General features: G+C 37.4%; 1 protein-coding gene across 5 annotated transcripts in view; it reads right to left on the minus strand.

Moving 5' to 3' along the window:
• Positions 1–27085, minus strand: part of abcc8 (ATP-binding cassette, sub-family C (CFTR/MRP), member 8) — a 102034-nt gene that overhangs the window by 14167 nt on the left and 60782 nt on the right. For 4 of the 5 annotated variants that reach the window (XM_051883506.1, XM_051883504.1, XM_051883507.1 and 1 more), the window contains 9 exons: positions 23606–23638; positions 16567–16599; positions 13557–13655; positions 9743–9827; positions 9220–9300; positions 9009–9146; positions 7427–7552; positions 6617–6713; positions 730–977 (listed from right to left, as the gene is read on the minus strand). In XM_051883506.1, the coding sequence (XP_051739466.1) occupies positions 730–977; positions 6617–6713; positions 7427–7552; positions 9009–9146; positions 9220–9300; positions 9743–9827; positions 13557–13655; positions 16567–16599; positions 23606–23638 (940 nt within the window). The remainder of the gene's footprint in view (positions 1–729; positions 978–6616; positions 6714–7426; positions 7553–9008; positions 9147–9219; positions 9301–9742; positions 9828–13556; positions 13656–16566; positions 16600–23605; positions 23639–27085) is intronic. The other variant, XM_051883505.1, reaches the window with a different exon arrangement.

Raw genomic sequence — 27085 nt, forward strand, 5'->3', positions numbered from 1 at the left:
CTGAGGTTTATTAAATAAACTGCCTAGCCTATAACCCAGAAAAACTGAAGCCTAGTCTCACTGTGTTATCTGAGCTGTCACAGCACACGCCAGCTCAAGGCTGATTCACCACAACATGCTCTTCCTCAGTGGCAGGGTTGTCTATTAATAAAGTGAAGTGTTTGTATCTGGCTCTTAACACCTTCTCTTGTTTTTTCCTATGTGCCATTCAACATTTATGTGCCTCGTGGAAATATAAAACACACCTTCTTTTGTAGGATATTACAGTTTGGCATATTTATCATGGAGAATTTTAATATTCAACCCAATATACACAACAATCTCAACCTAAGCAGCCAATGAACTCATGCATCTAAGCAATCCGAAGACGATGAACTGCTTCTTCAGCAGGTGCAAACCATAAATTATGTAAATTGGAGCCTAAATGATTCAAGAGGGGATCCATATGCAGAGTTAATTTCCAAAGTAGAAATCAAATCATGTGCCAGATGTAAATTTTTGAACATTTTTAAAATTTTGAACAAATTTGACCAGAATATCATAGAGAAAAAACCACCAACCATCCATAACACTTCTGCAACCCGCATAGCATAGCAACCCGTAAAAACCACCCACAATGCATCAGATTTTAGCCACTCACATTCTTCAGAAATAAGTAAATTTTCTTCAGAAATAATAAATTTTAATAATAAAAAAATCAAGTTCACACACATGACAGTCTATCTTTACCTGTACTAGGGAGCAGTTGTGTGCAGCTGCGTCAGTTTTGGCTGTGATGACTTTGGACGTCCAATAAGCGAGCCAGTAGTCGATGGCCACCAAAAAGGAGTGTTTGAGGAGCTGGGATAGCAGGAGCAGGAGAAGCAGGAGGAGGCCTGCAGAGCTCAGGTACGTCCCACAGGATCTCCAGGGAATGGTGGCTCTGTGTCTCATCACTCGAGACATGTTATCTTCATCATCGCTCTCCACAGACTCTTCTATAGATATGAAAAGAAAACAGATTTTATAAATAGACAGACAGAAATATAGATAGATAGATAGATAGATAGATAGAAACATAGACAGACAAACACACCTATTATTGAATTCAGGTGTTTAAATCAGACCCATTGCCATGGGTGTATAAAATCAAGCATCTAGCCATGCAGTCTGCATTTACAAACATTTGTGAAAAAAATGGGTCATTCTGAGGAGCTCAGTGAATTCAAGCATGGTACTGTGATAGGATGCCACCTTTGAAATAAGTCAGTCAATAAGTCATTAAATTTCATCCCTTCTAGGTTCCACGGTCAACTGTAAGTGGTATTATTGGAAAGTGGAAGTGTTTAGGAACAGCAGCAACTAAGCAACAGAGCCACTAAGCGGAAGACCATGTAAAGTCACAGAGCGGGGTAAACAAGTGCTGAGGAGCATGGTGCATAAAAGTTGCCAATGCATTGCTGATTCCATAGCTGAAGAGTTCCAAACTTCTACTGGCATTAAAGGATTAGTTGACTTTCAAATGAAAATTAGCCCAAGCTTTACTCACCCTCAAGCCAACCTAGGTGTATATAACTTTCTTCTTTCTGATGAACATAATCGAAGAAATATTAATATAAATATACTGACGCGTCTGAGCTTTGTAATGGCAGTGAACGGGACCCACGAGTATGAGCTGAAGAAAAAGCTTCTATCCATCATAAACGTACTCCACACGGCTCCTGGGGGTTAATAAAGGCCTTCTGAAGCGAAGCGATGCATTTGTATAAAAAAAAAAAAAAAAAAAAAATCCATATTTAAACAAGTTATGAAGTCAAATATCTAGCTTCTGCCAGACCACCTTCCGTATTCAAATTACACAAAAAAGGAACTGGCGCCACGTTAGTTCAGTAAGTTGAATAGGGAAGGTGTAGGACATACATCATAAGCTTTTTGAAGAATACGGAAGGCGGTCTGGCAGAAGAACTTGCAAGGTGAGCATTTGTGTTTATAAAGCATATACATTTTTATCTTTTTTTAGAAAATGACCGATCGTTTCGCTAGGTAAGACCCTTATTCCTCGTCTGGTATCGTTTAAAGCCCTTTGAAGCTGCACTGAAACTGTAACTGTCCATTGAAATCCACTATAAAGAGAATAATCCTCGAATGTTATGATCAAAAACCTTAATTTCTTTTCGACTGAAGAAAGAAAGACAAACATCTTGGGTGAGTAAATTATCAGGAAATTTAAATTTGAAAGTGAACTAATCCTTTAATATCAGCACAAAAACTGTGCGGCGAGAGCTTCATGGAATGGGATTCCATGACCGAGCAGCTGCATACAAGCCTCACATCACCAACCCCTGAAAAAAATGCCAAGAGTGACAAGATTCTGCCAAGACTCTTGGCAAAAAATGCCAAGAATGACAAGAGTTGGACAGAGTGGTATAAAGCATGCCACCACTGGACTCTTGAGTAGTCTGGTGAGTCTGGGTTTGGTGGATGCCAGGAGAACGTTACCTTCCTGACTGCATTGTGCCATCTTGTAAAGTCTGGTGGAGGAGGGATAATGGTAAAGGGTTTTTTTTCAGGGGTTGGCCTAGGCCCCTTACTTCCAGTGAAGGGAAATGTTAATGCTTCAGCATACCAAGACAATTTGGACAATGCTATGCTGCCAACATTGTGGGAACAGTTTGGGGAAGGCCCTTTTCTATTCCAGCATGACTGTGCTCCAGTGCACAAAGCAAGGTTCATAAAGACATGTTTGGATGAGTTTGGCGTGGAAGAACTTGACTGGCCCACACAGAGCCCCGACCTAAAACCCACTGAACACCTTTGGGATAAACTAGAAGGAAGATTTTGAGCCAGGCCTTCTCGCCCAAAATCAGTGCCTGACCTCACGAATCCCTGTTGGTGTAATGGTCAGGTGTCCCAATACTTTTGTCCATATAGTGTAGAGATAGATAGATAGAGTAACATACAAAACATGTGTCAACTTGTACCATCTATATCAAATATCCTTGTCCTAAGAACACAGTTCAACCTTTTGAACAAGTGCAAACTGTAGAGAGCACACCACATGCTGCTCTAAATTTAAAAAGCAGCATCACACTGGTATTTTAAAAAACACAAGTGTAGGTGGATAGCAAAACAAAACTGAAAGAAGGAATAAACATGAGAAAAAGCTGTAAAGCCCATAGGCATGTAACACTTGCACTGTGCCAAGAATACCCTTGAGTGCCAGAGCAGTGATGATGTGTGTATATATCATGTTTAGGTCAGTAGAAGAGCATTTACTACCACAGCAAATTAGCCATCATAGAGGGGAAAAAGCAACCCACTATGGTTTAAGCACTCAGCAGAATCTCAGTGCTGAGGAGACAGAACCATCCCCACATTCATTATTCAGTCATTCCAGAGTGGTCTAGTCAGTCAGCAGATGTTAAATGCTTTTGCTCACTCTCCCAAGCTACAATTAAAATCAACAATGCTTAGCGAACAAATCGAAAGTGTATTATGGTAGCCATAAACAAGGAGGTCTATAATAGTAAAATGACCATTGCACAGAGAATACAAGATGTGAGGTGACACTTCTAGAAGAGTTTCTGGTCACTTGTCGATTTTAAGTTTACTTTTTCAGGCAAAGTGTGGAGTCTATTATTTTGTCAGTCACTGCAGTGAGAAGGTTAACCTTCCAATATAGCTTCAGTACTGGAGTATACTTACGTTTGGCCAACTGCCATATATCTGGCACATTGCCTATGTCTGCCATCTAGAGAATAATCAATTATGAAGGCGAGGGGGTGGGCCCGGATGCTATTAAAGAATTGCACTGGGCCATTTGCGCTGGATTTATCTCTCCGGGCCACCAAGGAGATGGCCAGAGCCATTGGTCGTTCTATGACAGCCCTGGCATAGACCTTTCTGGTATTAAGGAGAAGGATAAAATATTTTTTCTGGATGCCCCCGCTTTCGCCTGCTGGCCTCCTCGCTGACGCTGTCACCTCAGTTGTCGAGAGGTTTTAGGAGGCGAAGAAGCAAACGGTGGCATTCCAGAAGTACTTCCCTCGCCAAGCTCATGTCTCAGAGGATCCTTCATGTCTCGAGCTTGGGTCTTAGCCATCTAAGAGCTCCTCATGCTGCCACCCTTGATGCTTCAGGATGCAGTGGTTTCCAGCGACTTCAGGTCTCAGTGTCTGGCCGGAGACGTTGCGGAACTGGGCGACTCACTCCCTCTGAGGAGGGATTTAGAGAAGCCAGTTCGGCTGTTCCCTGCCGGTTATCCCTGACTACTTGAAATACACCAGAGACCAATCTCAAGAGGCTGGTTCCCTTAGTAGACCATCTTGCAACGTGGACACTTCGGCCAAATGTGTCTTAGTGGGTTCTGTAGTCTATAGAGAGAGGCTACAGAATTCAGTTCTTGTCTGCCTCGATTCAATGGGGTCCAGGACCCACAGTGGTGGGTCCTGAGCAAGATCTAGTAATGGAACAAGAGATTTTAGCTCTTTTGGGGAAGCAGGCCATAGAAACATCCCTAAAGAGAGTCTGGGTTCTATAGCCAGTATTGTATTGTTCCAAAAAAGGGTGGGGAGTTGCGTCTAATTCTAGATCTGCGGCAACTTAACAAGTTCAAGATGTTAACACTGAAGCTAATCGCGACTCAAATCAGATCAGAGGACTTGTTTATCACAATAGATCTCAAGGACCCATACTTACATATGAAGAGTTCCATTGGAAAAACCTCTAAGTCCATCTGACATGTTTTCTTTTATATGTGCATTTTTACCAGGCTCAGTAATTTCACTTTAATGGCAAGGTTATTAGTCAGTTATTGAAATGGCTTATTTTCAAAAATGTCACTTTAGTATTTTTTTTTTGTCCACCTCTTTGGACAACAAGACTTAGTAAAACATCCATTTCTGTCAGTTTTACATCAAAATGAACATTGTTGTGTTTACTTGCTACTCGCGAAATCCTGTCATTGCCACTGTAATGATGGACAAAACATAATAAAAACTTGCAGCTCGGCAGTTAAAAGCTGGCTCATATGCACACCGTCATTCATCTTGAAATCATATGATTCGATTCACATCTTCTGATTGGTTCTTCTGTGGACTTAGAGGCTTTTGCTGACAAAGGGAAGTGGCATTTAGAGGTTTCTGCCAACGAACCAGTATTTCTGAATGGGCTGACACTGGGATTTAGCGGATTAGAAGCGAAAGTATTTGATGAATGTATACTATGTGCGGAAAGCATTCTCTCAATATCATTATCTCATTTTTGACGGAGGTGGTGTTTAGCGGCTTTTGCATCTGAACTCTTCATATATCCATCTTTCTTCAACTCAGGAAGTTCTTCAGGTTTCCTTTCAAGGGTGAAGCTTACCAGTATTGGGTTATTCCTTATGGCCTAGCCTCGTCAACCCGCACCTTCACGAAGTGCGTGGATTAAGGGTGGGCGAGATATATTGTCTACGATAATATCATGATTGTTTTAATGATGTGCATTACCGTTTTAATGATGACATTATCGAGGATGTCCCTCACTTTACAAAAACACGCCTAGAGTGCATACATTACATGATGTAGTCTAGTAGGTTAGACTAGTGTGCTTGCACTAGTCTTGCCTACTACGAGCTTTCATAATTGTGGCTGCCGGATATCAAGAGTTTAAATCCTCAAATCAAAGCTTTTCTATTAAAAGGACACATTTTCTTCTTGGTGTTTTACTTAATCTTTGCAATCTGGCAACCAAGTGCACACATTTTCTCTACACTGCGGAAGTAATCTGAAAACACAGTCAAAGTTGGAGTTTAGCGATCTCCATTTTAGATATTCTGCATAAATGAAAGTGTCATTCACCAGTCTGTGTTCTGTCACGTGAAAACACCTGAACCAGCTAATCAGGATTATTTGAAAATTACAGGTGTATTGGAGCAGGGTTGTTACTAGAGTCTGCAGGAAGGTAGCGGGAGCAGGATTTGCTACCCCTGCTCTATACCAACTGCAATTTGCTCATCTTAAGCAGAGACCTGGATGATGCCAATAGTTGCTCTGTCCCACTAGGAAGGAGAATTATGTGACGATCTTATTTCTTAATTACAGATTCATTACAATGCTCAGTTCCAAGACCAGTGACCTCAGCCATCTGTTAGTGGATCTTAATGGACTTCTTGACAGATGGTGAGGGTGGGCATCCAAACATCTTGGCATAGATCATTCACATCAACAGCTTGGTCAGGAATGCACAGCAATAAGTATATTATCTCAGGATCCTGAGTAAGTTCAAGATGTTACCCCAGAAGATCCTTTCCAGGAGGACTTGAGAAAGCCATCACTAGCAGGACTAGCAGAGTCCTTGCAAATAATTGATTTTTTTTCCCTCAATGCTGCAGTCAGCAAAAAAAAAAAAAAAAAAATCTACAAAGAGGAACAAGTGGGTACTACCCTCTTGTCACCCATATCTTTAATGAAGATTTATGAGGATTCCTATCAGGGGCTTGCATAGTTAACACTGCAACAACCCATTGTCCTTTTTTGCAAATAGCTTGCAGGAAAAATCTAAAAATTACTGTACCAGATGAGCATGTGATATAAACTCTGCTAAAACATATATTAGTGTATTAGTGTTTTTCTACATGTTTATCTACTCTTACCTTCTACTTCCTCTTCAGTTCTTAAAGCCTCTCTGGAGTACATGGCTCGCCTCAAGTTTTTTCTTTCCAGGACCGTCATATTCTCATCTACTGTCTCCTGGAACACAACAAAAACATAATGCCTAAACATCTATAGAGAACAGGGTATTCTGTTTAGCATATTTGGCTAGTTAAGCAGCCTAAATCAAATCAAGTCAATTTTATTCTTTTCCAAATAAATCCCTGACTATTTGGGTCTCTTAAAAAAGTACACTGGATGATTGTGACATGGAGCTTAGTGACCTGTTCTGCTAGAACATCCTCCTGCAAATCTTGAAAGATCTGAGCCTATAATCTAGGGGTCATCTGAGAACATCTCCAGGTAGTTTGGACCAAATACTGTAAGATATACCATGTGGAAGAAGAACAGGAAGGGGCCCAACACAGCTCCTTGAGGTACTTCAGTGTTGTTTGATCTTCAACACACAGTTGTGTAGCTTAAATATATTTTGGACACAGAAAGACAGTTTTGAGACCTGACTGGCAACTGTGTTGGCCACTAGATGGCATATTAGACACTTGTTTGGAGACTTACAGTCACTTTTTTACAGCCCCAAGTCCCAGTCCCACTTAATCCTGTCTTCTTGATTACCAAGCTTGTATTTTTTTCAGTATAAACACAGAGAATGGTTTTCCAATCTCTCAAACAATTAAAACAAATGTCAACAAAACGGTCAAGTGAGTATTTGGCTTCACAAAGCAAAACAAATGAACTTGCCCTTTAAATCGCTTCCTTTCATTAATTCCTCTCATTAATTTTTTGCAGACTACCTTCTCAAATTCTTTGTCCTGTCTGTGCATCAGAGTCTTCCACTGCTCGAATAACTCAGGCTGAGAGTTTTGGATGTCCTTCAAGGTTCCTTCTGCTTGTATGCTGCCATCTTTCATCGCAATGATCTACAAATAAACAACAAACATTCAATTATTACTTCATTCTCCTGACAAGTCCCTTACACCACATAAAAAAGAAGGTGGGCGTTTTTAATGCCCCATGAGAAGTAAAGCCAATATTTAATGGCAAGCCTGTCCCTTTTTATTTGGCAGCTTAAAGTGGCTATGTCTGAATAACAGGGAGTTGAAAAACTCTTTTCTGACCGCTGGTGATTTATTGAGTGCCAGGAGGAAGAAGACTTTAACAAGGCAATTCATCACCCAGAGCCAGGGTGAGAGAGACAAGGGGCTTCATTCATTTCTAATAACAAGGTTGACGATGACAACAAATTGGCTTGAGAACTATATGTTTCATGAGTTTCATGAAAATGCGCAGTGCCTGTAAGCTTTCTCTGGTTAGGTATGTTGGGTCAAAGCATTTGGAACTATGTATATTCTCTTAAGTCTCAATATTATCCAAATTTAACTTCTAAAGTAAATTTATCTTGTTTTACTAGAAATAAAAAAAAGCAAAACAATGGAAATGAATGGGGCCCATTTGTAAACAATAAAATACCCACTGTTTCAAAAGTATGACCACAGGATGTGAACAATATGCACGTTCTTTGACAACATAATGCCTAAACCCTAAAACTACTCTAAAAGTTTTGAGAACAACTTTACAGCTCAAATAATACACAAGTTTTAACAAAAAAATGAATGTTAATGTTTTAAAAAACTGTAAGACCTATATTTCTGCTAATAAATCCTCCAAAAATCCTACACTTGTACTGAACCTGCAATTTTTTTCTTTAAAAAAAAAATGTTTTTGGATGTGTCTGGATGAGGAACATTTCTTCTCTGTGAAAAACAATATCAGGTTAGGTAGAAGAAGAGAATTATTTGTTTATTCTAAACCTGAAGTGACCTTATTTCGGTTGAATGGCTTTGGTTTGGTCAGCAGTTTGATTCCTGTCACTGCAAACAGTGGCAAAATGGGGATTAAATTGGATTTTTTTTCTGTAGACCAGATGGTCTATTTTGCTCAATTCAATGTACAATGAATTGTGTTAGTAGGATTTGCAGTTGAAAACGTGACAGAAATTAAAATAATTAATCCTTTACAACAGACTCTTGTATTGGACTATAAATAAGATACGTAACGGGGTTCCTCTGAAATAATTTCTATAGCTTCATCGGGTAGATGACAGGTGATGAATGAAGATGAATAATTCATAAGTATAACTCAAGCTTTGTGAGATTTGACTTTTAAATTAGGTTTCAACATCTCATAGCTCACCTATTCAGTAATTCCTTTGCGTCTTCACTTTACCATTTAACAGAGAAGAGTCAGAGGTCCAGGTCTGCTGTTCTGCCTATGAGGATTTTTTAACCTGATCTACCCATCAAAATTCTGACCAACTGTTTAAATGACGTTCTTTATGGGAAGAAGTTTGAAAAAGTGCATTTGCATATGAAGTACCCAGTCTGCGTGAGGGAGATACTGCAGTTTGTGTGTCACGAGCACCACCGTTCTCTTCTCCTCTCTCAGTAGTTTAAGAATACCCTCCTGCATCAGATGATCACTCAGGTGAATATCCAGTGCTGAGAAAGGATCATCCTATGATAAAAGAAAAAAAATTAATTGAAGTCTCACTTCGTTGCTTTGTGTGTATAGATGGTTCTGGACTTACCAAAAAAACTACATTGGTGGTTTGATAAAGTGCTCGAGCCACACTGATTCGTTGCCTCTGGCCTCCAGAAAGAATAATGCCCTGGAAAGAGGAAAGAATAGGAAGAAGAAAGTTAACAGCAAGGCTGTATTGATTACACACCTCAATAAGAACGAGGCAGATGGTAGAAGTTGTTACGGTAACCGTTCTACACACAAATGGCATGTGTATTGATCATGTTGACTCGGTCGACACTCTTTAAATGAGGCCGCTTTTAGGCATAACCTGAAAGCCATTTACGACATTAAGCTGCCTTAAATGTGACCTGAGCTAAAAACCTGAATGAGCGAGAGTAAACAACGAGACAGCTGTCTTTTAAAGGCTACCTGGATACTAAATCATGAGGTTGTCTCAAACTGAATATTTATTAGTGGAATTCAATATGACACATCATAACTGAAACTCAACCATACGCAGTACTAAAACCATTCCAGATGGTTGGTAATGAAATGCGTCACTAAAGTCACATGGGCTGTACACTGACCCGCTCTCCGATCTCTGTCTGGTCCCCTTGGGGCAGGATGTCAATGTCCGGCTGGAGAGAACATGCTTCAATTACTGCTTTGTACCTGGAAACAACAAAAGATGAGACAGAAGCACAGCTGGCTAGACACTTAACACTATGGGGTAATCTATCTTTATTACTTTTTAAAATATTGATGTTGAAATAAAATTGGTGGTTAATAATAAATGACTCATTCACAGCATGGACACTGTCATTGATATAATAGTGTTTAAACATTTCAACCAATATTAAAATTACAGACAAACACTAAAAATGTCATAAACTAAAATGTGCCATTTTGGACTCGGCCATAAACCAGAAATGCTCATTTCACTCCAAATTTCACTCAGAACATTTATTGAAATTTTGTTGTCTGAACAATGTGCAAGTTTTAAGAAATTGCCTGTCCACAATAATGTGAAAATTTACATAACGCAAATCACAGCCAATCAGAACATTTGTAATATTTAATATACAGAAATACTAAATGGGACAGTTGAATCTCAGACCAATGAGTTTTCTTTGTGGGTGGGGCTACCAAACAGAAAACAAGTGACCAACAAAATATCTGGTCATCCACTGTGATAACAGTTAGCTAGGAGAAAATGGTGGTACACAGAGATGGTACACAGAGAATTAAAATGTTATAACTGGATCTTCCGGTCAAACATCAGAATTCTCTCTGGTAGCTTATCCCGGATTCCTCCAATCATTTAGCCTGCTTAAACCTGCTGCTTTTTACAATAGACTGCAAAGCCACATTAAGATCTGCCTGCATTTTTAATGCAACACCCACATCTCAAAATCCAATCAACAACCGATGGATTGAAAATGTCTCCACCCTACATTTTTCCCCTTTTGCGATACACTGTAAAAATGAATTGTTGGTTTAACTTAAAAAAAGTGAGTTACCTGGTTGCCTTAAAATTTTGAGTTCACTGAAATTAAAAATTTGAGTTAATACAATGAAGGCGATTGGTTTAATCAACAGAAACTCAAAATGTTATGTTATCTGAACTACATTAATTATCTAAGCTGATTTAACAAAAGAAAAAATGATATGATTACAAATCATAAACAATTTTTTACTGTCCAGTTTCACTCAGATATGAAAGAAAACTCGCTACTTCTATTTCTACGAGACTTCAAGAAAGTTGTCTGTCCACCATAATGTGAAACTGTGCACAACACAATGACAACCAATCAGTCAATTTGTGATGTTTAATATACAGCAATATTATATGGGACTGTTGACAAATTAGATTTCTTTTGCGGAGCTACTCAATAGACCAGCAAAATATCCTTTCGCTCATCATGATCTCAGTTAGTTAGGACAAAACTTACAATAAGATGAAAATAGTGTAAAATACTCTGGTATGCAGAGATTAGCCAATCATAACAGAGATCATTTACATATAAAAGTCTTAAAGGTATGATAGAAACAGCCAGTTTAATTCTAAAGGTCAAAGAGAGGAAAATGGTCATGCAAAATTAAATGAGTGGAAGAAACCTTAAAGGGATAGTTCACCCAAAAATGAAAATTACCCCATGATTTACTCACCCTCAAGCCATCCTAGGTGTATATGACATTCTTCTTTCAGACGAATATATTTAGAGTTATATTAAATAATGTCCAGGGTAATCCATACTTTATAATGGGAGTGGATGGTGCCCCAAATTCTAAAGACAGAAAAAATGCACTCATCCATTATAAAAGAAGTTTACACGGCGCCGGGTGGTTAATAAAGGCCTTCTGAAGCGAAGCGATGCATTTGTGTAAGAAAAATATCCATATTTAAAACTTTATAAAATTTAATCTCTAACTTCCGCTAGCTGTCATACGCGCGTTCACGAGAGAGTGGCGTTCCAGCTTGTGACGTAAGACGCATGCGCAGCGTGAGCTCCGGTGAGAATATGCTAGTCTCGCGAGAACCAAGTTGTGTACAGCAAAGGAAATCCACATGAAGAAGCGAATTATTTGAGCTATACTCTACATTTTATTAGTGTTAAAATGCTGATTTCTTGTGAATATCCGGGTTTCTTCAACAAAGTCTTGAGATTATGTGCACCGATATCAAAGGGAGTTGCAGAGCGCTGTGCGTGACTGGCTGCCGCTTCAGACCTGGATTGTTTGTTTGTATGTTTTGTATCAGATTACTGCTTTATTCGTATTTCTATATCACCATCGGATCACTGTGCTTTTTGGATTACTCCAATTCTAACTGTTGGTGCTTTGGACTTGATTGTTGACTGCAATTTTTACTGCCTGCAAGTTTTGCCATCGGGCTGCTGCAAGCTTCTACCCTGTTGCGTCTTCCACCACTTTCGGCTTATCAGATGGGTGAGTTACCGCTTTCTCTATCAGTTGTGCGGTTTGTTTACTGCTTGCTATCTGGGTGTGTTGTCTCCCTCTTAGCCTGCTGTTTTTGGTGATGTGACTTGGCTAATGTGGTTTTCGCTAGTGATTGGCATTTACTCCAACAATATAAACATGCCTCGGCCAACAGTTTTTCAGTTTGTTTTGCTGCTGCAGCCTTCTCCATCTCCCGGAGTTCCTGGTCGGTATACTCCGGTTCAAACAAATATGGCTGGGCAAAAAGTCTTCTCTTGGCTTATATCGAAATCCTCCAACATTTTTCTTAAGAAATCCTAGTTTTGTGTTTTGCTCTCTCCTCTGCACTTCCGTGTTCGTCACCGGAGCTCACACTGCGCATGCGCCCTACGTCATAAGCTGGGACGCCACTCTCTCGTGAACGCGCGTACGACAGTTAGCGGAAGCTAGAGATTACAGTTTATAAAGTTTGAAATATGGATATTTTTCTTACACAAATGCATTGCTTCGCTTCAGAAGGCCTTTATTAACCCCCCGGCGCCGTGTGGACTTCTTTTATAATGGGCGAGTGCATTTTTTCTGTCTTCAGAATTTGGGGCACCATCCACTCCCATTAAAGCATGGATTAGCCTGGACATTATTTAATATAACTCCGATTATATTTGTCTGAAAGAATAATGTCATATACACCTAGGATGGCTTAAGGGTGAGTAAATCATGGGGTAATTTTCATTTTTGGGTGAACTATCACTTTAACTAAAGGTGCGGTTACATTTACCATTGCTTGCCAAGTTTTTTTTTTTTCTAACAGAATACAGTATATTTAACAGAAAGCTGCATGATTGAGAAACTTTTCCCACACATTGTGTTCAGTTTTTCACAGAAATTTGTGAATTAAGCAACTGAGTGCTGCTTGGTTTGAAAGTGACTTATGTGTGAACTGTGCTCTATACTTCACTACACTATTAACAATGGACTTTTTCGCCAGACAATTTTCGCTAATGTGTTCGCATCTTAACATTAAAAGCGGACTGTAAACATAGAATGTGTCCTCATGTACTGTACATTGAGTACAGACACCATTGACATGTGCCAGCTGCTGAGGCTCCAGGGAAGGTGAATATACAACAGAGATTATGAGAAGCGTCAACTCAGAGAGACACTTACTGAGGGCCACATCTGTCTAATGACTGTTACTAAAATGTAAAGAGGCGAGAACGATTGAGTGTCAGATGGAGAAAGAGGATGCTTTTCTATTGACAAATGGACACGGGGGAATATAAACGAGACAAAAAAGGATAGTAAACACTTGACTTTTGTACATCACTAGGGCAACAGGGTGTTAGACACAGGTTAATGCATATGGAAGGCACATTTGGCACAAATTTTGTACCCAGTCGGCATATGGAGACGTTTTTGTTATATTATTGTGTGGGCAGAAAGTAAATGAAGGTCATTTACCTTTGCTTTATTAAAGGCATCTCAAAAGTGATGTTCTCCGCTAGCGTGGTGTTTAGGAGCCAGGGCTTCTGGGAAGCGTATGCCACAGCACCTCTTTTCCTGTCAGAGGGGTTGCCATAACATCAGTGACCTCCTTCACAACACCAATGTTGCTCTTAAATATAAAAGAAAGGCTTGTTCAAGCTTTTATTATTTTTATTTTTTCTTTTATAAATCTGACCTACATTAAGAATGATCATTTTAAGGAACAGTTCATCAAAAAAATTATAATTCTGTCATAATTTACCTCATGTTGTTCCAAACCCGAATGCTGTTGTTTATAAACCCATGAAATCTAGATCTCAAGTCGTACCAAACCTGCACTTATAGGCGGCATATTTAATTTGAGAGCTAGAATAGAGGGACTTTTTTTTTTTTTTTTCCTTAGTAAATAACATCTTAAATTTCATCTGCTACTTACACAAAGCTTAAATATGGCATACAAGTCATAACTTTTAAGGTTTTTTTTGTCCTTATTGGTGATCACTTTGAATTGTTGTTCGGTATGGTGATTATTAGTATTTGGTTATTTTAGTGTTATTTATATACTATTAAAGTATTGTTACGTTTATTAATATTTTAAATTAAGTTTTTTACAGTTTTAGTTTTCATTTTACATTTAATTTAAGTTTTAGTAATTTTGTCATGTACTTATGTGTTTTTTATTATTTTTAGTTTTTTATATAAATTTATATTTAGCTTTAATTTATTTTTATTTCAATTTTAGTTTTTGTTAATAATAATAAAATACTGTATAATTGGCTTGTTAGCGCATTAGCACTTAAAAAAAAATGCTCCAAAAATAATAACATACATATGGAGCCCCACACATGATATGTGGACAAATATATATAGATTAGGGCTGGTAAGCGATTAATTTTTTTTAAATATAATTAATTAATTACATGACGTGGCGATTAATTAATCTAATTAATCACAAATTTATCATACATCAAATTTGGCTGAGAAATTATCCCCAAAAGGTAATTTAAAGTCATTATTGTGTAAAGCATCAAATAGACATTACAAAAAATAGAATCAGAAAGAAATATTTTATTTGATTCAACATAGAATTTATTACAACTTTTGGACCATGAGGTTGAGTAAATGATGACTGAATTTTGATTTTTGGGTGATCTTGATTTTTATTTATTTATTTATTTATTTATTTTTATCAATATGGAAATATGAAATTGAAAGCAAACATATGGTCAACTGATGTTTTATGAATCATTTTCTTAGAGAAGTTAATTTCCTGAAGGCTACCAAGAAAGCTAGTTTACTAGGTTTATTCAATTAATTCACAATATGTGCACATTTATTATTAATTTATTCAAAACATTCACAAACTTGTTAACTATAGCCTACCATGAACTATAGGCTATATAGGCACTGAGCACTCATGGAAAAATATGAGATATTCTCCATTCATTTTAACCAATAAAAAACAATTGCAGCTTTCAGACGCGACATTCTTTTCATCTTTATAGTTCACCTGAGGTTACCATGGCAATTTTTAACAATGCATGTCGAGTGCGCATCAATGTAATACATTAACACAAGAGCGTGTCAATGTAATGTACAACAGGAATCTCTCCACAAAACTTGCGCGCTCTCAATAGTGTCCTCATGGCTCTACTCTGGCTCAGATATTACGTGTGCATGCTCGGTAATGGAGTGTGGGCACCAACCGGCAAAAACATAAATCGGCACCTATTGTCAAATATTTGAATGTGTTTTGTCATTTAAATCACGTCATGATCTATAACGTGTAATGGTTGCTGCCAACACAGTTCATAGAATTGGATCTGTCAGATTAAAGCCTAAATTCACTAATTTCTCCTGAAATAAAAGTAAGGGGTCGGTGAACTGGGAAAAGAACAGAGTAAATTTGCACAATGTGTATCTGATATAAAACAGATTTTAATTGAAGAAAGGATTAGCCTATTATTATCGCTTTCCATAAACATCAGTGTGTATTTAACCAAATGGATTTTTGGCTAGTAGCCTATTTAAATGTCTGACACTTAAAATAAACTTTATGTGGTTGAAAACACTGAATAGTTGTGATATGAAAAGCACTGAGCGTGTCCAGCTCTGGCTCAGCGCCAGCCAAAGCAAGAAAGCAGTGAATGTTCTGATCTTACCGGTGTTGTTGTACGTATCTTTCATACGTATCCATTCATATCTTGAATTTTATGGACATTCTAACTGCATTCTATAGGCTATATCACACAGTGAGTTGTTGCCCTGCATTATATTCATCCTCAGTCAACTGTATGAAATGTCAGATGACCTATGTAGGTCTAGGGGCGGGGCAAGTGCGTTAAAAATTAACGTGTTATTTTTTTCCAAAATTAATTAATCTAATTAACACAAATTCACAGACACTTAATTCCCTCAATTTAGTAAATCGTGGCAACATTTTACTCATTCGTTCTCTCATTTTGATCTAACTTAAACAAGGGAACAAATTATTACAGTGTGGCCATGGTTTAGTGAAACGAGGAAACTAATTATTATATCGTGCGCATGATTTAGTAAAATGAAGGAAGGAATTATATCGTGCGCACAATTTAGTAAAACTAAAGGGACAAATTACTATATCATTTGCACGGTTTACTTAAAACGAGGGAATTAATTAGTAAAACATGCTGACGTATTAGTAAGTCGTGGGAATGAATTGTTAATCCGTAGCCACGATATACATATTTTCCCCACATGTCGGGCTCAGTACAAGTTTGGAACGACATGAGTTAAAATCATCATTTTTAGTGAACTGTTCCTTTAAAATTTACTGTGTGTATGGTGATAATTAACATTTCTGATAACTTTGTTTTTTTATATGTTTGCAAAAAAAATGATAAATTAATTAAATTATCATTTTCCCTTCTGAAACAGCTTTAAAACAATTACATTTCAACTAGTTAATCATGTCTAATGTGGCGTGTGTGTGTGTTTGTTTACATACCTGATATCCCCCTCTGCAGCTGCATCTGTGGGGCTGAAAACACAAATACATAAATATAGCATTAAGAGACTCCCCTGAAGCATCATAAAAAGACATTTACACACACAAGCATTGCCGAGCATATCACAGTGACCCCTGCTGTACATTTCTCTCAGCACCACCACGCTTCACATTAAACCCGAAGCACTGCTGCTGATGCCATGTAATAGGAGGCTGAAGAAGTGCTGTGTAATCATGTATGGGTAAATCGCAATGCAGTGCAGCTGACCCAATGAACTTTTATATAGGGATGCGTCCAGTGAGAAAAACTCTTAATTGATTTGTCTTCTGAGCATTTGGGCTTGTAATGTCATGTTGTCCTTGAGAACATGTAGAAGGCAGAAAAAGATCAAGTTTTATAGGAGTATTGATTTGGAGAGTTACATAATTATATCTAAAAACGATCAAGGCTATGTTTGAATATGTTTGATAGCATACTACTATATTAGAAATGCTGCTGGAAAACTAATCCAGCAGAATTGTGAAATAAAAAGTCGCAATTATCTTTTAAAATGTCTTTATTTATTATTTACATCTTTATTTTAGTGCCGTAGTTACACGTTACTACATGTACTTACTATAGTAATAACAGTAAATTGTGCATAATTACAAGTAACTAACCCTAAACCATATCCCTAACCAACTGTAACTCTATAGTAAGTACATGTAATTAATAGTACTTAGTACTTATTTGATTAATTACAATGTAACTACAGCACTAAAATAAAGTGTAACCAAAATGTTTTATTTACAAGCTTTCGTATGAATCAAGGTTCAATCACTGTTGAATTTTGTTTCGATTTTGCAATTTGAATCAATGTTGATATTGCAATATTTTGTTAAAATTTTAACTTTAATTTGTATTTTGTTTATCCTTTTAGCAGTAAACATCGTTTCAATTTTTTTTTTTTTATCATTTCAATGTTTATTCACAGGTTAATTATGATTATGAACGAAGGTTCAATCACTGCTGATTTTTGTTTTCATAGTAGTTTTATTTAACCCAACTATTGTTTAAAAATTACTGTATTGCTTGCTTAAAATGAACCCAAAGTATGTTGGAAATGAACATTTATTAATAAATGTAATGAATAATAATTAAACAATAAACATTTATTAAATTGCTTATAAATAAATGCTCACCTTTTGATTATTATTGTTGCCTCTAGTGTCTGATTTTTAATTTCCAACCTATTTTGGGTTAATTTTAAGCCAGCCATATAGTCATTTTTAAACAGTATTTGGGTTAAATAAAACTGACCAGCACGTTGGGCAAACATTTAACTGAACCGCTGGGTTTGTCCATTTTCAACCCACCTTGGGTTGTTTTTAACTCAGCATTTTTTAGAGTGTAGAATCAACGTTGATATTGCAACATTTTTTCAATGTTTTTCACAGCGTATAATGTTAAAATTTCAATGCGATTTATAAGTATTGTCTTAACCTTTTTACAACTTTTACAACATTAAACACTGTTTTAACATTTTTTTAACGTTTCAACATATATGAAACATCATGAATCACATTGATATCATGATGTGGTTTCAACAACTTTTATAATAGCCGCATTTCCATTACAGATTTGCACAAAACTTTTGCGATATTTTCTAAATATCAATAAAAAACTATTGCGAAATGACAGCGTTTCCATTAACCGATGTTTTTCCTCTCGTGATAAGTCATTCCAAAAATCATGGCAACGGATGTTGGTAGGTTTACATATAGCCTATCCCATACACATGTTATCCAAGCGTTTATGGCAAGGAAAGCCCTTATACTTGGGATCGGCCATGTGTAAGCTGTTTCTGGGTGTTTCTCCCTCCTGTCTGCTTTGAGGTCTTGATAAATTCAAATTGTGGCATTTCTTTGTTGTTAAGAATCCAGTAGTCCCGTAATACTTTTGTCTTTTATGAGTTTAATGAAGAACTCTCGTTTTCTGTCCAAACATACCGCGTCCTCTTTAAAGAGTGATCGACTTTTACATACAGCAGGTGACCTGTAAATGCGAAAAAAACTGTTTCCATTGCAGTTTTGTGAAATATTCCTTTTTCGAATTGCCTGAAAACCACCTCATGCGAGTGTAAAAACTTTTTTGCGACATATAGGAGTTCTTGCGAAATTGACGTGTTTCCATTGGGCATATTTTCAATTCGCAATTTCAATTTGCGCAATTTAAAGGGTAATGGAAACGCAGCTGATGTCTTGTTAAAAGTTCAATTGTATTTGGCTAAGCTTTTTACAGTCATTCAGCATTAAACGTTTCAATGTTTGTTTGTTTTTTTCAATAATTTCAACCACATTTCAATGCTGAAGGTCAGTCACTTTCCAGATTGAGAATGTCACTCTCTCAATTAAATGAATGTATGAGGTCATGTGACATCAGTGTAGCATAATACAGTTTAAAATGCTTCCATAGCATCAAGCATGCTGTTTCACATACATTTTTAAACAGTAAACATATACAGAGTGTCTACTGCACAGTATGCATAATGCTAGTATTCCATTCCAAACATAACCATTTCCCATTTGAGCTGTGAGAAGAATGGATTGTGATTGGTTGTCAAGCTTTATTGGAAAACCTGGCCATCACATATAAAGAATGCTTGTAGTAAGAAAATACTTTTTTTTTTTTTTTTTTTTTTTTTGAAAAGCCAGGCAACATTTTTTTTAAGTATCCAAATTGCTTTTTCATTTCAATGAATTGAATGAAATAACAGATGTCTATTTGAAATGTCTCTGTGCATGTCCGGTAATAATACACCTTGGCTTTGTAATGTATGGCATAGAGATTGCTGCCAACAGTAATAAGAGATGTCTATTCTTGGCTGCCATTCCAGCTCAATTGCCAAGAACAGGACAGACACCTACACAGAAGCACACTCTCACACACCCACATTCACAAACTGTGACAGCGCGTGTTGATTTATTGATGACCAGGTGGACAGTAACACATTTTATCACCAGCACCAACTGTCAACTTTAAAGTAAAACGCTTTTTAATAGTCCTCCAAAGAGCTAATATCTGCACTGTTCCCTACAGAGTTTATGTATTTAACAGACAGACCAAATGAGTCCACCCATTACAGTAGATAAGAAAGCCATTAAAAAAAACAGCTGTCTCTATTGGAGCCATGGTTTAGCGGTTAGTGTGTGCGCACATACAAGCCAGACAAATCCAGCTGGTGTCATTTCCCGATCTGGGTTTCTCATCATTTTCTGCCCTCATTCCACTTACCATTTAAAATGTGGCCCAAACAACAATTGTCTCAAAACTTAGTAAGCAGCATGACTTGATTGCTTTTTAACCACAACATGTCCAAAATTAGGTATTGCAGGAGGCAGCATATATTCATTTCCAACAATGAGACAAGCTTTCTCTCTGCAGCATGCCTAATATGTCTAAAAAAAGCTGTTTAGGTAGGTTTTGAGACATAGCTATCGACTTGTTAGATTAGCTAATATGCTACCATTAGAATGAATTAATAGAATATGAAATATGTGAATATAGCATGAACTGAGTATTAATAGAATATCAAATATGTGAGTGGCTGCTAATGAAGTTTATGTACATTAATACATTTACAATTGATAAAATTTGGAGTCCATATGAAACATGGTGGTGGAGATGGGGGTATAAAGTATATTCCAATGCTTTTGCATTTTCTTATGTTCCCCAAGTAACTGTGTATTCGCTCACAAAATTGTATTCTCTTGCAAAATTTCTGCATTCACTGAGAAACTTTGATTCATTTGCAAAACTTTTGCTTTGTTTTGTAAAAGTGCTGTGGTCCCCCAAGAAACATTGCTTTCGCTTGCAAAAATGTTATCTTGCAAAAGTTTTGCGCACCCCCAAAAAATTAGCGTTTGCTCGCAAAAATGTATCTCACAAAAGTTTTGCGCTCTCCAAGATATTCGCATTTGTTCGCAAAAATGTATCTCACAAAAGTTTTGCGCTCTCCAAGAAATTTGCATTTGCTTGCAAAAAAAAATATTTTGCAAGTTTTGCGCTCTCCAAGAAATTTGCATTTGCTCACAAAAATGTTATTTTGTAAAAGTTGTGTGCTCTTCAAGAAATTTACATTTGCTCACAAAAATGTTATTTAGCAAAAGTTTTGTGCATATAAACGTTGCGTACGCACAAAAAAGGCACTGATATGTGCGTACTCAATTTTCTACGCACATATCGGGATTTATAAAAAATAAACTTACTGTACAGGAGCTCTAGACCGTGCGTACACATTCTTTTACTGGAGTGAGTGAAGTAATGAAGTAAACAGAATGATTTTAAACTCTGTTTTCCATTTAAACATTTGAATTTCCACATTTAAATTAAATATATCACTCTCCTTAATGGAGTTAAGCACCGAAATTACATGAAATCATTATCCAGAACTTATTTTATATTAATTTAAATAGAAATATTTGTACACTGTAAAAAGTAATACGCTCTATCTACTCAATAAAATTGTAGCAACAGATTACAGGCAATATTATTAATTAAACTCAACATATAAAAATTTAGTTAGAATTAATCAAATTAATTCCTTAAAAGTCAACCATTTAAAATGTGTGAAATTAGCAAACACCATTACAAAAACCCACAAACTGGCATAAAAAGCAAAGAGTCAAACTGCCCAACTAAATAAAACACTGATCACCATAATAGTGACCAAACATTTTCAATAAAATCAACATCAACATCTAAACCTCTGTTAATTCTTGTTTCTCTTTGCTTCAGTGATTCTACTTGTTATCATCAGGTGTCTTCAATGTTGGCATTGTAAATTTGTGAGTAAATTTTACTCGTTTTAAATGGTTGACATCTAAGGAATTTATTTGATTAATTCTAACTCAATTCTATTTGTTGAATTTAATTAATAATATTGCTTGTAATCTGTTTCCAAAATTTTACGAAGTAGGTATAGCATATTACTTTTTACAGTGGATGCGCTGCTTTTGAACATTTTTCCTGTGGCATGCTGTGTTTTAATGTTTGAACTACAGCAAGGATTGCTTGACGCATGCTAATTCCGCTTTAAATTGTGTTCTAAATAGCAGAACTCATGTTCTGAGAAAATATTTTCTCGCGAATAATGATCAATGATGCACACTTTGTCTAAGAAGATAGCTTATGGCATAATGACAGACACCGACGGAATCGCTCGGTGATCGTCTGATGAGTAGATACTGTACACAGTACTGTACACAGTACTGTACAACCTTTGCTGAACACAGGTGTGCTGCTGGTGTCGTACACAGACAGACAGTAGCTTAAAGATACCCCATTTCATGGTCTTCCCAATATTATGAAAAAATGCCATTGTAATTGAAGGATAGATTTTGAAGGAAACGGTAAGAGATGTACATTTTATTTTATAAAAATGTTTTGTCATACAATAATTTACAATGCACAACAAGGCCGCCTATCTGTTTCAATTAAAAATATATAAACAACCTAAAATATAGGCTAGGTTTACAGGCAAAATTGCATAAATTTGATTTGTTTAAAACAATTAAAAATACTATTTGGCCAGTGGAAAAGAATGAGAATAACTCTTTGCTGAAAACATACGGAACAGTATTTTATAAAAGTTTGATTTGTCGTTTTCTAAAACAAGACAAGGATAGTGAATGATTTTTTAGCAATGTAATGTGATGGCATTTATAATCATATTTTCCTAATGTCTTGTACCGGTGTCACATGGAGGGGAATATGCATGGAAATGATATGGAAATGACGTAACGCATAGTAAAACTAGGTGTTGTAAGCTCCATATATGGTTATTTCGGTGAGGAGAAGGGGTGAAGATTCATGTACGCACAATCTTCCACTGACTGGGTTTTATAAAAGGAATTTTGCGCAGGTTCTGGCATACCTGGTTTTATAATTCTGAAAACTTTTGTGCATACGGAAAATCTGGCTTTTATGTGTACACACACTTTTAGGATGAAATCTATGGAAAGTTTTATACATGAGGCCTCTGGAAATTTGCTCTCAAAATTTTTTTTGCAAGTTTTGTGCTCTCCAAGAAATTTGCATTTGCTTGCAAAAATGTGTTATCTTGCAAAGGTTTTGTGCTCTCCAAGAAGTTTGCATTTACTCACAAAAATGTTATTTTGCAAGTTTTGTGATCCCCCAAAAATTGCATTCGCTCGCAAAAATGTGTTCTCACAAAAGTGTTGCATTCCCCTAGAAACTTTGCATTCATTTGCAAAACTTTTGCTGTTTTGTAAAAGTGTTGCACTCCCCCAAGATACATTGCTTTCTCTAACAAATGCACTGAAATATAGTTCTTCCTCCCACCTTATAATTATTTCAAGTTTTGCATTGGCTCACAAAACACAATGTTTCTTCAGGGATCACAAAACTTTTGTAAAGAGAGCACAATGTTTCTCTGGCAACACAAAAGCATTGAAAAACAATTTTTCCTTCCATATAATTTTTCCTCCCCAACACCATGTCCCTTTAGGAGCGCTGTAAATTCCAGCCAGAATGTTGTTTATGTAGCTGCACATGCAGACAATCATATTCAATGCTTTCTACACTTTTTCAATGCAATGCATTCTAGTATTGCCATGAAGAATACATGCAATGCTGCCTAAGATTTTAGCCAAAATAGAGCCACATAATTTGCTGCATACCATCTCAAACAAGCTTTGCGCAAAAATTAACTTGTCAAAAACTACAGCAATAGATGTACAGCTATGATAATGGCAGATATATTATAATATATTATGAATAGTAAAAAGTATTTGTATGTGTTGTAATTATAAAGACCTCATAAAGTAGCTGAGGGTGACTGACGAAACACAGAAATTAAAAAAAACAAAGCCGGGGGATTATGCTAACAAACCACAGAGAAAAGGATCAGCACTGCACAGCATGACAGGACACATCCACACACCCTCATCGTGTGCACACAATAATTAACAGGCTCTCTGCGGGATGGGCTAAATGTTTGTGCTTGTGTTTTGCAGTTTGTAATAAAACAGAACCTACCTTTCACTTCCCTCTCCATCCAGAGTGGGCAGTCTACAAAATAATACACAGAAAATTAATAACTCAACAAGGAGGAGAAATTAACATGACAAAGATGCTGACGTGCATAGATTCTGATAAACTGTGCTGAAAAATAATCACTTAAAAAAACAAACAAAAAAAAACAAACATTTTTTTGAATTGTGAACATGAATCAGAGCTGAAATCAGAGCTGAAATAATTTATCTATTTATTTGCTATTTAACATTTCTAAGAGATTCCAGTGAATGATAAACATGGTGCTATAATATTGCAAGGATTCTGAAAGGCAAGATACAATGGCGTGCAAAATAAATCCATAAAGTGCCACTGCTAGAATTGAAATTAGCTCTGAGGCTAAACTAACAGAAATTGTCCTTGAAAAGTCAACAGGAATATAAATAAGAGCTTTTCTGCTTCTTGAAGGCATTTGCTGCAGCTGTAGCTCTTATGGCTCTGTCCTTTCAAAACGGGGGCATTTAAATTTAAAGCCATAATATACAGTTCTCTTTAATGTCTTTAATGTTGAGCTAGGACTCAACATGTCAATTTAAAAGAGGCTGCTTTGGACATTTGAAGTCTTACTGCAACGTGTTTTCAACATTTTCATCTTCATTATCTCTTCTTAGTAATTGTTTTAATGGCAATGTACTGTAAACTGTCAATCCACATGAGGGACAACCATAGAAAGCAGATGACGTATGTGGTTCCAGGTTCCATTTTTAGACACCATACTGAGAAATGTAATTAGCCACTGTGTGTAATTATAAAATGACTGACATTTTTAAAATCATAACATAGCATTTTTTAGAGGTACTAACAGTGCCACTCCTAGATGTCTGGGGCCCTAAGCAAAACTTTTAAGGGGCCGCTGTCAGTAAGTTCATAAAACCCCCAAATGACCCCCAACCCCTTAATCTGTTTTTTTCCAGAGCAGTTTCACTGTCAAGAAACAACAGTGACTTGAAACAGTAATACAATTGTAATACAAATTACAAACAATACGACAAATACAATAGAAAAAAGATAGAAATGAAATGATTTAGCCTACTAAAATAATAGCCTTGTCATGATCCTTGTCTGTGTTCCCTGTATCTCCTCTGTTTGTGCACCTCATGTTCCCCTGCTGCTCCCCTTGTTAGTTACCATGGACACTCATTGGACCACGCCCCCTTGTTAACTTGTTATCTTGTTCCTGTACCTCCTCTGTGTGTGCACCTCATGTTCCCCTGCTGCTCCCCTTGTTTGTTACCATGGACACTCATTGGACCACACCCCCTCGTTAACTTGTTATCTTGTTAAGCGTGTTTGTGCCTGTGTATAAATAGTCCCTGTGTTTCACTCATTCCCTGCGAAGTTTTGTCTAGTGTTACTACTGCAATTCTGAGCGTTTCCTTGTTCCTTGTTTCCTGTTCCCTGGTTTTTCTTATTCCCTGCCTGTTTACTGGATTACTCTGCCTTGTCTGCTGCCTGCCCTGACCCATTGCCTGTCCCCGGTTATGATTCATCTCTGCCTTGGACATTGTTACTGCTGGTGTTTGACCCTTGCCTGTACGACCACGATAATCTTAAGAAATCCTGCATTTAGATCCTCAACCTCCGTGTCCCTGTGCAGTTCGTGACATAGCCTACTATACAGATATTGCATTTACATTTACATTTAGTCATTTAGCAGACGCTTTTCTCCAAAGCGACTTACAAATGAGAATAGTAGAAGCAATCAAATCAACATGAGTACAACAGTATGTAAGTGTTGTGTCAAGTCACAGTTTCATCAGTAAAGTGCTCGTATTTTTTTTTTTTTTTTTTTTTTTTTTAAATATATACGCAAATAGATGGAGAAAGAATAGAAAATCGAAAAAAAGAAAAGTAAAATATAAATGTAAAAAAAAGTGCTATATTACTGGGTCAAGTGTTGACGAAAAAAAATATGTCTTTAGCAGTTTTTTGAAAATGGCTAAAGACTCAGCTGCTCGGATAGAGCATGGTAGCTCATTCCACCAACCAGGAACAGACCAGGAGAAGGTCCGTGAGAGTGATTTTGTGCCCCTTTGGGATGGCACCCCAAGACGCCGTTCACTTGCAGAACGCAAGCTTCTGGAGGGCGCATAAGTCTGAAGTAGTGGGTTTAGGTATAGTGGTGCAGAGCCAGTGGATGTTTTGTAGGCAAACATTAGAGCCTTGAATTGGATGCGGGCAGCAATTGGCAGCCAATGCAAACTGATGAAGAGAGGTGTGACATGCGCTCTCTTCGCTTCGTTAAAGACCGGTCTTGCTGCAGCATTCTGGATCAGTTGTAGAGGCTTGACAGTACATGCTGGAAGGCCTGCCAAGACAGCATTACAATAGTCCAGTCTGGATAGAACAAGAGTTTGGACAAGAATTTGTATGGAAAGCTCCGATAGGAAGGGTCTAATCTTCCTAATGTTGTACAGAGCAAATCTGCAGGACCGGGCAGTAGTAGCGATGTGATCTGTGAAGCTTAAACAATCATCCATCACCACTCCGAGGTTCCTGGCCGTCCTGGAAGGAGTTATGGTTGACGACCCAAGTTGAATGGAAAGGTTATGATGAAGTGTTGGGTTGGCACAGACCACAAGCAGTTCTGTTTTTGCAAGGTTGAGTTGAAGGTGGTGGTCCTTCATCCAGGCGGAAATGGCTGTCAGGCAGGCTGCGATGCGACCAGCAACTGTCGGATCATCTGGTTTGAATGAGAGGTAGAGTTGTGTGTCATCAGCATTACAGTGATAGGAAAAACCATGTTCCTGAATGACAGATCCTAGTGATGACATGTAGATGGAGAAGAGAAGTGGTCCAAGCACAGAGCCCTGAGGTACCCCAGTAGCAAGATGATGCGACTTGGACACCTCACCTCTCCAAGATACCCTGAAGGACCTACCTGAGAGGTAAGACTTGAACCACTGGAGTGCGGTTCCTGAGATGCCCTTTGACCTGAGGGTTGACAGGAGGATCTGGTGGTTAACTGTGTCAAAAGCAGCAGACAGATCCAGTAAGATGAGTACTGATGATTGTGAAGTTGCTTGTGCCAGTCTCAGGGCTTCAGTGACTGAGAGCAGGGCAGTCTCAGTTGAGTGGCCACTCTTGAAGCCAGACTGGTTGTTGTCAAGGAGGTTGTTCTGAATGGAAGAAGGGATACCAGTCTATAGTTTTCTAAAAGTGCTGGATTCAGAGTGGGTTTTTTAAGCAGTGGTGTAATCCTAGCCTGCTTAAAAGCTGTGGGAAATGTACCAGCGTGAAGAGAAGAATTGATCATGTGAGTGAGTGCAGGTACAATTGAGGAGGAGATGGCCTGAACAAGATGAGTGGGGATAGGGTCAAGTGGACAGGTAGTAGGGTGACTGGAAAGGATGAGTTTGGAGACATCTGCCTCAGAGAGCAATATATTGAATAAAGTAATCAATAGGGCTGGGACGATACATTGATTTTCGATCAATACAATGA

This window comes from Ctenopharyngodon idella, chromosome 24 (genome assembly GCF_019924925.1).
Source record: "Ctenopharyngodon idella isolate HZGC_01 chromosome 24, HZGC01, whole genome shotgun sequence".
Taxonomy (NCBI): domain Eukaryota; kingdom Metazoa; phylum Chordata; class Actinopteri; order Cypriniformes; family Xenocyprididae; genus Ctenopharyngodon; species Ctenopharyngodon idella.